Source organism: Cydia splendana, chromosome 8, assembly GCF_910591565.1.
Source record: "Cydia splendana chromosome 8, ilCydSple1.2, whole genome shotgun sequence".
NCBI lineage: Eukaryota > Metazoa > Arthropoda > Insecta > Lepidoptera > Tortricidae > Cydia > Cydia splendana.
Window position 1 is genome coordinate 23,215,091 of NC_085967.1, and position 11,936 is coordinate 23,227,026.

General features: G+C 39.7%; 1 protein-coding gene across 2 annotated transcripts in view; it reads right to left on the bottom strand.

The window, feature by feature from the left end:
- LOC134793010 (peroxisomal acyl-coenzyme A oxidase 3) overlaps window positions 1–10,436 on the bottom strand; it is a 310,171-nt gene extending 299,735 nt beyond the window's left edge. The window contains exons 1-11 of one of the 2 annotated variants that reach the window (XM_063764524.1): window positions 10,254–10,436; window positions 9,966–10,131; window positions 9,460–9,597; window positions 6,729–6,878; window positions 6,108–6,273; window positions 3,073–3,244; window positions 2,712–2,851; window positions 1,997–2,139; window positions 1,550–1,652; window positions 516–659; window positions 116–346 (exon numbers count right to left, since the gene is read on the bottom strand). In XM_063764524.1, the coding sequence (XP_063620594.1) occupies window positions 116–346; window positions 516–659; window positions 1,550–1,652; window positions 1,997–2,139; window positions 2,712–2,851; window positions 3,073–3,244; window positions 6,108–6,273; window positions 6,729–6,878; window positions 9,460–9,597; window positions 9,966–10,127 (1,549 nt within the window). In that variant the 5' untranslated portion in view covers window positions 10,128–10,131; window positions 10,254–10,436. Of the gene's footprint in view, window positions 1–115; window positions 347–515; window positions 660–1,549; window positions 1,653–1,996; window positions 2,140–2,711; window positions 2,852–3,072; window positions 3,245–6,107; window positions 6,274–6,728; window positions 6,879–9,459; window positions 9,598–9,965 lie in introns of both variants that reach the window. The other variant, XM_063764525.1, reaches the window with a different exon arrangement.
- Between the last annotated feature and the right edge of the window lie 1,500 nt (window positions 10,437–11,936).

Sequence of the window (11,936 nt, forward strand, 5' to 3'; positions counted from 1 at the left end):
ATTAATTACAGTTGTATTCGTATTGCTGCACATTCGGAAGATCGCCTCTGGAAGTCCTGGGGCCGGAACAAATGGGAATACATCCAGAAGTCTAATATCACGAGCATGTACTAACTGGCCGGCTGCACGATCTCCTCGCCGTTCCACTTGCAGGTCTCGGCCAGTAAATCCTGAGCCCCGGCGAGGAACCGTATGGAGCCGAACGGCGTGTCGGCGAAGCCCGGTCGATCCTTCTTGCCCCAAACATTGAGGAGCCAGTTGCTGGTCTGCTGGAGCAGCATGCTGTTCTCGCCCTCGTAGGTGCAGTTGGCGTCGTTGTCGTCGCGAAGCTCGCCGATGCCGGCGGCTGCAAATGAACTCCCGTGTAACTTTATAGTCATAGTATAGTCAAGTAAAAAATCTTTTATCATTTATCTTTATCTTTAAGTATAACACAAATTCGCACACCCGGTATATTGCAGTGTTTAAAAGGAATATTTTAAGATCGAAATGTTACTCTATGATAAATGTACAACCTTTAAGGTACCCGTGTCCGCCCGTGCACTCGCGGCAGTTCTGTATGCCGTCGCGCGCCGTCCAGCCGCACACGGGCTTCACGGCCGACGACAGCGCGTGCATCTCCACGCCGCGCGCCGCCGCCAGCTCCGCGGACTCCGAACCTTACCGGCAACAAGGGGCGCTTTTAAACATTAAGAGCGTTTTCACATTGTCCGATCCGAAATCGGATGTAGGATCCTACATCCGCGTAGTCGGGCCGCGCGGTGCGCGCCCGGACGCCGACATTAGCTTAGCGGTCACGCACACTACAACGAGCATTATGCATAGGTACACATACGCACACAACCAAATATTATCGGTCCGACAGCTGACAGAGGGCTCCGACATGGCTGAATTTATCGGAAGCGCCTTTCCGATATCGGATGTCGGAAGGCGCCTATGACAAAAACAGCTGCAGGAGAGTGCCATTGGCATTAAGTCAGCCTTTTTTGCGTTATTTATCGTTTTTTAGTAATAATGATTTATTAAATGCATAAATAAATACAGAGAAACACATATAGGTATCTTACATTTTACTTCCTGCGACATGCGATATCGGATCGGACAATGTGGAAACGCTCTAAGGTAACTCATTCCTCGGAACCCCTGCATAACCAATTAAATAAAAAACAGTTATTGTACTTGTAGAAAAGTTTTTATAGGAATTTCAAGTACCGAAACCTCTAAGATGGAATTTTGAGTATCAGCCGAGCGAGAGCGAAGAAAGACCCGGGAAAAAATGCTGTCATTCATCTGTCCGGGCCTGGTCCGGGCGTGTCCCCTACAAATCGCAATTCTCAAAGAGCTTTTATGAACTTGTATACTTAATTATTTTTCTCGATCCAGTCTACGACTCTCGATGTCACAGTGGACAAAAAATATGATCGATCGACACCAAAAATGTACCTACATTGTGGAAAATCTTATTATTTTGCTTTAAATTAGAAAATCAGTGAATACAATAAAGGTAGGTATTAATGAGGGTAATAAGATAATAATAAGCAGCTGTTACCCATAATATTATCGATGGACATCCTGACGTGCGCCTCTCCGAACCAGTTGCAGAAGACGCGCATCGCGAACGTGGCCGCCAGGTACGGCAGCAGCCGGATTTGCTATAAGTACATAACATAGCACACACATTTGTTATTACCTACCTACTTAGCTACTTTATTACAGAAGGTACGAAATAACAGCATAAACGTAAACTTGACGCTTACTCTGTCATTTATTCCTTGGCAATTATTCTATTCTGACGATTATAGATCGCGAGGGTAATATATATTTTGTCCCTGATAGGCTTAGATAAAAATAAATTAAATACATACTCACGCCTAGGTCACATGAAGTGGATAAAAATGATTATAAAATCATATGTAGGTATGGGAATAGTCCCAGCTGTCCCTTGGTCAGGTGGGAATGGGACGGACTCAGATGGGAATGAGTTAAACCCAGCTACCTGCTGCTGGTAGAGTAGTACTGGTGTCTCCTCAGCGGCGCCCTCCTCCCCGAACTGTCTCCTCGCGGCGGAGTATCTCACGGCGATCACTACGGCCTTCTGCAGGTAGTTCGTCGAGATCGATGTTATGTGCACGCGCCCACCTGATAATACAAATTCGTGCAATAACAATATACATCATTAGTAATGATTCATTACATTTAGTTGTCACCAAAATAGGTAATTATACTAATTATTCATATTTCAAAAGACTGTGTTATAGCACTGATGTAATTTTTAGATGCCAGTGTGATAACCTACCAATTAAATTTGAACTTACGTTAAATTTAAATCAGTTCACAGAATATAAAATCAGAAAAATAGCACCTATTTAATTTATAACTAAGATGAAATGACATATAAACCCGCAGTGGCGGATTTGCAGTGTTGGCCACCCTAGGCCCCAGGCCTTGTAGTAACTACTCTAGCCACCCCTTTCTCAGCACCCATCATATAGATTGCCGCCCCACATGTCATGCCGCCCTAGGCCCTACTGTGCCTTAGGGCAAATCCGCCACTAAACCCGAAACACGTTTCATATTAGCGAATGTTTTTAGGCTAATATGTAAATGATGAGTAGAACGGAACATCTTCATGCATCTTATTGAGTATCATCATCATCTTCTGCATTGATTGTTTGCTGGTACACCGTCACAAACGTATTGTAAATCCTTACCCGAAAGGATACCGAGCGAAGCACCAAACCGCTTGGCGGGATCCCGGAAGGGCGTGCGGTAGTCGCCGCTCTCGTCCACGCCGCCCAGCTTGTCCAGCGCAGCCTCTCGCGGCAGACGGTACTTATTGAACATCACGAATCTAAGAGGAAATACTATCATTGATAGGGACACTTTCCGTTCACATTTTTAACCGACTCATATAAAGAAGGAGATCAGTCTTGTGGCTTTAATTTATTAGGTACCTATCGTTGATAAGTAGCAGATTATTAGACAGAATTCCTAAAATGTTAACATCTCATGGATTATCGATGCCGTCGAGTCCCACCTTTTCACCTAAATCAACATGATGGCGGTCCTCACCCGTTGTCGACGCCGTTGAGGCCGACCTTCTCGCCGAGGTCCCCCACGGTGACCCCCGCGAGGGGCCGCAACGTGCAAGGGTCGCGGATGGGCACCACGAAGGCGTGCAGCCCGTGGTTCTTGCCCTTCGACACCAGCATCGCGTACACGATCGCGTGCGTCGCGCACTTACCTATAAATAAATATGTACTCTTGCACTGCACTTTTTCCTCACACCTTTTAAAATCCAAAAGCTCGTGCCGGATATGGATGTACAAGTATATACCTGTGGCTATTTCTTCAGTTACGTAATGAGAACGCCTACATAAAAATATAGTGTTTCTCAATAACAGAGTGATACACTTTTTATAGATCTATCTAGAACCTAGAACGTACCTGTGTTTTGATTGTGTCAATGTTAACTTTAACAATAAGAAAAATATAAATATAGCGAAGAAATAAAATTAAAAAAGATGTTTATATCACGCATGCAATCAGCATTTCAGAAGTAAAAATCGATTAAAGTAATATTCCTTGCAATATCCCGATCTGTACCTGATGCCGCGCCGCGGCCATGACAAATTATTCCCATATGTCCCCGGAAGGTAACTTGGTTACTTGGTATTATTATGTACTATTACTATTCCACTTATAAGAAAAAATGTACTCGTAATTCAATGCACTCGTAAAATATTACCGTTCCGCACTTCATAAACCTAATAAGCAGTGGCGGATTTGCAGTCTTTGCCGCCCTAGGCCCCAAGCCCTGTAGCCGCCCCTTTATCAGCACTCATCATATTGACTACATTTTGACTTATTTATTTTTATCATCAGCGAATTTTTTGGCACAATTTGCCGCCCCCAAAAACTTGCCGCCCTAGGCCCGGGCCTACTTGGCCTTAGGGCAAATCCGCCACTCCTAATAAGACCAATGGTTCCGTAAGCTGTAAAGTTGTAAACCTCACCTCATTCATGGCTCTGCTATAGCAAACATGTTATTATCGACCCTCTTCCAAAAAAACCAGCCAAGTGCGATTCGGACTCGCGTTCCAAGGGTTCCGTACATTACCCAATTTTTTATATGTCAAAACGCGAGTTTAAAAAACCTGTAGGGGTCGGATCAAAAACTAGTAATTAGTCCGACTCACGCTTGACTGCACATTTCTAATAGGTTTTCCTGTCATCTATTAGACCGGGAGATAGTGACACATTTTACTGGGTCATTTGTACCAGTATGGCGGTTCGTCAGGGGTCTAAGTACGTAAAGAACGAAATAAAAATGATGGTCATAGCGCTGGTACCGGCGGCCCAATCGCGTGGGCGTTAGTCGAACGTGTCGGATAAAATACGAGTGTCGAACGATTTGTTCCACAAAAATCCTCGTATTATTCGATAGTCCATAAAAAAGAAGTAGACGGTAGCGTAATGCCATACTTCTCCGGTGTGACTTACAGCCCGCCATACTGAGGCGAACACATTAATTAAAAAAAAAACAATTCAATCATTTGTGCCAAGCTAATTTTTGCACAGGTGATCATCGTCGAGCAGCCATTCATGGACATCACCATGCCATACTTTTCGGATGGTTCCAAATGGCCGCCATACCGCCGCAAAGGAGTTAATTTTTTTTTTATTGCAAAACGATTTGTACCATCTTGTAATTTTTTTTCAAGACTTTCTGTGTGATCATAAATGGAAATCTCATAATGCCATACCTGTAGGAGGTGGCAAATGTGTACAATATTTTTTTTTTATTTCAAGTATGGTGCTCCTTTTTCCCCCTATTAGAAGTATACATTGGTGGTTTTCTTTCCTTCATTACATGCTTAGACCCCTGACGAACCGCCATACTGGTACAAATGACCCAGTAAAATGTGTCACTATCTCCCGGTCTATATATACTTAGTTCGTTTTTTTAGCATTAGAAAGAACTTGAAAGAAGGTAAGCGATCTTGACATGTCTTTTGTTTTAATAGGGGATATTACTGCAATGTTCTGCCGCCAGAGTGCAGCACTACAGACTCAGTAAATTCATAGACTAACTTATACATACTGTGCCTTAAACTGTTTTTTGACAAGTTTTCACAGGCAATAAAATATGACATTGATGCATCAAGGCGGTTTGTTAACAAGGGCCTACCGGTAAACGCGAAAATCGAAATTTAGTTATCTGCCTCTTTATCGCTCGAATATGCAAGAGTGATAGAGAGATTAGATAACGAAATTTCGATTTTCTTGTTTCGCGGTGGGCCATGTGTCAATGTGGTCTGTTTACTGTATGTGCCACAAAGGTGCCACCTACGCAGAGCTTTGCCTAATATTCCCTATTGAAAAACGCTTTTTAAAATCAATAACTATTACTTTTGAAAGCAGAAGAATATAAATAAACGTATTAGATTCATAATTGTTACATATTTGCCGTAAATTATTTTTTAAATGTGTTTTTCAATTAAAAGACACATCAAGATTGTTTACCTTATTTCTAATGCTAAAAAAACGAACTATAGGTAAACTTCTATTTTGTATATTTTTACAAAATTTTAGACCCAGTAGTTTCGGAGATAAAGGGAAGGGGAATGGTCATTTTTTGGCTATCTTCTAAACAATTTATTTTAAAATTACAAAAAAATATATATTTGTGATTCTCAAAATGAGCTCTTTCATTTGATATGTAACACGACATAGTTTAAAAAACATTATTTTTTAATTTTCTCATTTACCCCCCAAAAGTGGCCTCCATATTTAAAACTCATTTGTTTACGTAAGATGTCCATCTTTGGGTCACGTATTTACATATGTGTGTAATTGGTCCAGTACTTTTGGAGAAAATGGGCTGTGACAGACGGACAGAGAGACAGACAGACGCACGAGTGATCCTATAAGGATTCCGTTTTTTCCTTTTGAGGTATGGAACCCTAAAAATCATGAGAATCGGTTGACAAATGTGACGTGTCGAGGAAAACAGCAGGTCATGTTAAAGCATTTTTGGTCACGTTGAAACTAAGACACTTTTCTCTTCACACTTGCTTGGTGATTATTAAAACATGAAGGCTCACCCAGCGAGCCGACCCAGCACTTGGCGGCCTCGAAGTCGGGCGAATGCAGTACGAAGCATTGCTGGTCTGGATCGTAAGTGGCTGTCGTCCGCATGCCCTTCGCGTTGGAGCCGTGCGCGATCTCCGTCAGCGCGAAGCACCCGCCAATCCTGCCCTCGTCGCACGCCTGAGTGCAAGTTTTACTTGTCCTTAATTAGGTTGCATTGCTCCAAACTTATTAGTCTAATAAAATTAATACTTGTAATTTTGACATTGCCAGTATTAAACTAATAAACTAACAGTTTACCCAGATGAGTAATTTGTACCCAGATGTTTGTAATAAGTGTAATAACACTAATAACTCTAACCACTTAAGAGACATTTGACATTTAATATATAAACAGATACATATTTGGGAAATTATCGAAGATTAACATAGTAGTTTATATTTTAAGTACTTGTAAAGAATTTTAAAATGTTTGGAGAACCACTGCTATGCTACGTCATGTGTAATATTGAGTACAAACAGCGAAAGTCCTAACTGTACATTGGTGGACCCTACTACAAAAGGCATAAGGTGCACCAATGTATACAATGAACAGTGTGGGCGATAGTACCTATACACTTATACAGTTGTCATACCTCAATGAGTGGGAAGTGGTGGTCCCGGCCACTGCCACGGATAGTGTTGGAGAACATGCGGAAGGTGAGGGACAGTTTGATGGCCAGCGAGCTATCAAACATGAACATGGCCTCTGTGAAGGATTGGAACAACCGTGGATGCATGGCTATCTGTAAACAAAACATAAATGATCCCTGTTTTAGGTGAAAGCTGCAGATACACATGTAATCCCAGCAGTGGCGTAGCTAGCATGGGTGGCACCCGGGGCGGAAATTGTGGGTGTCACCCCAAAATTCAATCAAAATTGTAAAATATGTTTAATATTTTACAATTATAAAATTACGTTTAATATTCCATAGCTCACAATTTACTCCATCGCTTTCATATTTAAGGATTAACGATTCACGGAAAGACACACCTTCCGTGACCACAGCTGGTGCAACTCAGCTGAAACGTCGGAATTAAAGGTAAAAACAATGAAATTATATCGCGGTAGACCCGTTTGTGTAATTAAATATGTGTACAAAACGCGAGAGTTTAAAGTGTTATATTCCATCGCTTTCATTTTAGATTCCATGAACTCTCAATAGTCCACACCCTGGCGGGTGTTGCCTCTGCGCGCGTTCTATGACACGGGCAAGGACAGCATCCGCTCGGTGTAACCCACATTTCATAAGTGTCATAAGGGTCTACATGTTGGCCTGGGCTCCGCGCACGCCTCCCAAAGGTCCGAGTCATCATTGTCCCGTGAAAGATATAAAACTTTTTTTTGCCAAGTGCGCGATTTTAAAGAGATTCTGTATATAAAATCCCATTTCACAATGAATTTCAAATAGTCCAGTGTCACCCAATTAGAAAGTGACATAGCTTCTCAATTACAGAAATAATCACATAATAAAAAAAAAATCTGAATAAAAAACCTACGAGGCACCAACATATTATTGTTACATACCAGGAACCCCGAGAGATTTTAACCATGCATTTCTGAGGCCAAAAAAAGGAAAAAATACTAAAAGAGTTTACGTCAATTTCGCCAAAATAAAATTGTTTTTCGATTTTTGTACATAAAATGTAAATGCTATAATTTGTAAAACTGACACCCAAAAATAATTTTTACTTTTTTTTGTCAATTACAGAAATAATCACACAATTAAAAAAAAAACTTTCCAAATTTGCGAAACTTTCCACATGAGAATTTCTCGTTTTTCGATTTTTTGTACATAAAATGTAAATGCTATAATTTGTAAAACTGTCACCCAAAAATAATTTTAACTTTTTTTGTCAATTACAGAAATAATCACATAATTAAAAAAAAAACTTTCCAAAGTTGCGAAACTTTCCACGATTTCTCGGTAACTTCTGAGAATGTTCTCGAGAACGAGAATTTATTTATTTATCGTAGTTTATACCATGAATATTCACGATAGTTTAGGTGTAGTATCCTTACCCCCAGAAAATTCCGACTTTTGGTCTACCGCTTCCGGTCAGAAAAATGTATGACGGCCCGGCCAAACGGTCAGACCTAGGTGGGGGGTGCTCGACCAAATGTCATAGAGGGACCCTGGTAGTTTTTGACGCCGCCATGTTTTTTTTTCAATATGTCCGACTTTTCTTTAAATTTTTCAAGTTTGCACTAGCGCGCTGAAATTTTGGCCACGGAATCTCGGGGTCCCCTAAATACCTATGAAAAATTGTTCTTTTGGAAAAATACTACAATTGCGGGAAAACTGGCCACTTTTATTTTGTATGGCAACTTTTAAACGGTGCGTGATAGGTGGGGGGTGCTCGACCAAATGTCATAGAGGGCCCCGAGACAAAACAAACAGCATTTAAAAAAAAACAAAATGGCCGAGTTTTTTTTTTTATTTTTTCATATTGGTGCGAGCGCCCTGAGATTTGGCATGGCGGGAGATAGAGGCCTCTAGATACCTATGACAAAAAAATTTTTTTGGAAAAAATCTAAGATGGCGGAACAATAATTTCCATGTTCTGAGAACATTCTCGAGAACGTTTCCGCTTTTTGGGAATGTTCTGCAATTTGTACATTGCTATGCTGGTGGTACTGGACTATGAAACTAGGCGAATTCCAAAACAGTTTATAGGACATTTTAGTCTTTAAATATGATCAGGAATATTCTGTCAAAATCTCTCGGATTCCTCGTGGGCATGTTGTATATTATTTCCTTAATGGCGGTTGTGCAATCTGCCACAGTTTTACGAATTTTTATAGATGGCACTACTGATGTTCACGGTCGGGTGTCACCCCCCAAATGGGTGACACCCGGGGCGGGCCGCCCCCGCCGCCCCCCCCTAGCTACGCCACTGAATCCCAGCAGAAATCATTCAAGCATTAAGTTTACAATTCTTTAGATAGGCCTAGCAACAAGCATAATAAATTGTCTCCATTTGTTGTGTAATCACAATTACTTAATATGTCATAACATGTCAGGCTTGATCCTGATCAAAGCAAGCCAAGCAGCAAGCTAAGGCAGGCCTTAGTACTTGCAACTACATATGTGGCTTTCCAGCAGAAGGGGTCCTCCCCTTCCTCCTCCTCCTAACCTCCTCCTTATCCTCCTGGATGGATAAGGACCCTTCTCTGATGATGGAAAGGCACATATCACTTGGTTGGTTGATATAATTTAAACTTGAATATCAAGAATATCTTTATCAAAAAATGTAGTAAAAATCTGAATAGGCTTATTTATGCAACATATTAGCCAAATTGAACTTAAAAATTTCATTACTAACCTCTTCCAAGGGTACTAGGTCTGCGTTGTGGATAACGTACATGCGCTTGGTGGTGATGTGTCTCTGCTCATCCAGCGTTGTTGTGGCCTCCGCGTGTTTGAACAGCGGGTGCGCCTCCATAAAACTCCATATTTTGTTCTGTAAAGTAAACCAGTTTAATATCTAGGCTGATGTCAATCAACTTTGTTTTATATCCCAGAGAATATACTTGACTTAATTAATTAAGCACAAAATTCATACAGCAGAACCAAAATGATTAGTCAAACAAACTCTCATTTTACTATCTGGGATATAAATGACAGCTTAAATAGATAATGTATGTTTGTTCATTAATCAATACTGATAATTAAACAACACAACAACAGTTAAAACAAAACTTAACTGATAAGTTGTTGGTACTTATACAAACGTCCATACTTACCGGTAAGTACCAAAATTGTAATTATATTCTTCATCATAAAGTAGGCCACAATATGGCTTCAACAATTTTGAACAGTCAAGAATACCTTTGTTCTAATAGATTGTATGGAGTCGTAGGCGAGTTTCATGCGGCGCCAGTCGAAGGAGGCCTTCTTCCTGAAGGGGTCGAGCGGGCCGCGCGGCGGCTCCGGGAAGCACTCCCGCAGCTCCGCCTCGCTCGCCGCACGCACCTCTCTCACTTCCAGCATCCTTCTTCACGCAACGATTATAAAACTAATTACTCAAGAAAGTCACTTCCTACTTTACCAAAGTTGACTGAACTTTTGAACTTTGGACGACGTAATAAAACTAGTAACTGATACGAACACAACAACTGTATAATCAACTTTTCAACTTGTCCTGTCACGATGGTCTTGAACAACTTTATAAATTATTCTGAAAACTTGCAATTCATTGGAGAATAATAAACGGACTTTGTATGTATTTTATCAAAGACTAGGCCTTATTATTGTATACACAAAATGCTAAAAAAGTAAATATATGCTAAATTATACTAGTCTTTTAAATATTCACGGCAGTATTCACGGTAGAAAACTAAACTTGTAGCTGTCACTGTCAATGTCAACATTTTTTTTTCTTTTTCGTCCATCAGGACAGGCTAAAGCTCTAAGCCATACTGCCTAGTCATAAGTAGATTTTTTGTCTTTTGAGTAAGTTCAATCCGGTAAACGTCTTCAGTAAATACTATTCATATTAGGTCAATTCCGATAGTAGTGTCTTCAGTAGTCTTCATTTTCAAAATACTTTAAGTAATAAGCGTCTCTTCCAGTTATTTGGTCATATCCATTAAACATCCATTCTCATTGGTGATTTAGCTCTTGTAAAGCGATAGCGAACTTTACAAGGAACACTTGGACAACCGGCCGTTAACTCCAAAATGATGGTTAAACGTGCTCCAAGATTAATAAAACTTTTTCAAATCGAATTAAAGTTAATAAAGTTGACCACGAATGGTATACAATTTTAGTCGATTATGTTTATGAACAACAAATTGGAACGGGATTATTAGATTTTGTTTTAACATTCTAATATGTAAAAAAAAAAAATAGAACTCAGCTGTACCTATTATGTACATTTGATGAACTTGCATCAATTATCTTCGTGCTTTTCAATGCTTTATAATTCAATTCACACAATACACTTGTGTAGAATATTATAAACACAATATTAAACTTGGTATGCAAACTACGCAGGTGGGCTACACTGCGTTCGATATGTACCTAGTGATAATAACTACTTTACTAGTTGATTGCCTAAAGAGTTAAAAACGCAACCCGTTAACATAGTTGGTTGCTAAAGCATTGATTTATTTTGGGTCAGTTTAGTTTACCATACTTCTGGATTCCTTTAGGACAGCAGTCAATAAATCACAAAAAATAGTATCATGGTTTTTTCATGAAAAATTATCACCAGATCGTATTATTTTAAAACAGAATTGATTAAGTTAAATGACTACTAAATTCCGGTTATGAATCGTATCACTTATTACACCAAAATATGGTAGGTATATTTGGGACACTATGTTAAACCCAAATACAACTGAACAAAATAAATCCAAAAAAAAAGTCCATATACTTATATCTATATATAATACATTATACATAAATACAAGTATATATATATATGAACGGCGATGCCGATTAATCTATAGTCTAATGTTTTGCAATATTTAACGTTTTTATAATTATCTCATACTACTTTTATGAGTAGCGGCCTAAATATTTTGCATATACAGAGGGCCAAATAAAAATATGCATTCCGGTGTAGCACCATGGTTAACATCAACAAATAAATTTCAACTGAATGACTTGTTCTACTTCGGACCAAGATAGATATAAAATGTGATTAGTGTTTCACTATATAGTTTTTTAACAATATATTTCTAATGTTAATGCGTTGTGTACGTAACGTACGTATAGTACCTATTTAAAAATACTGCGGTTATTGGCATATAAATTGAGAATGCGATAGTTAAGGGAAATCTCCTAACTTGGACC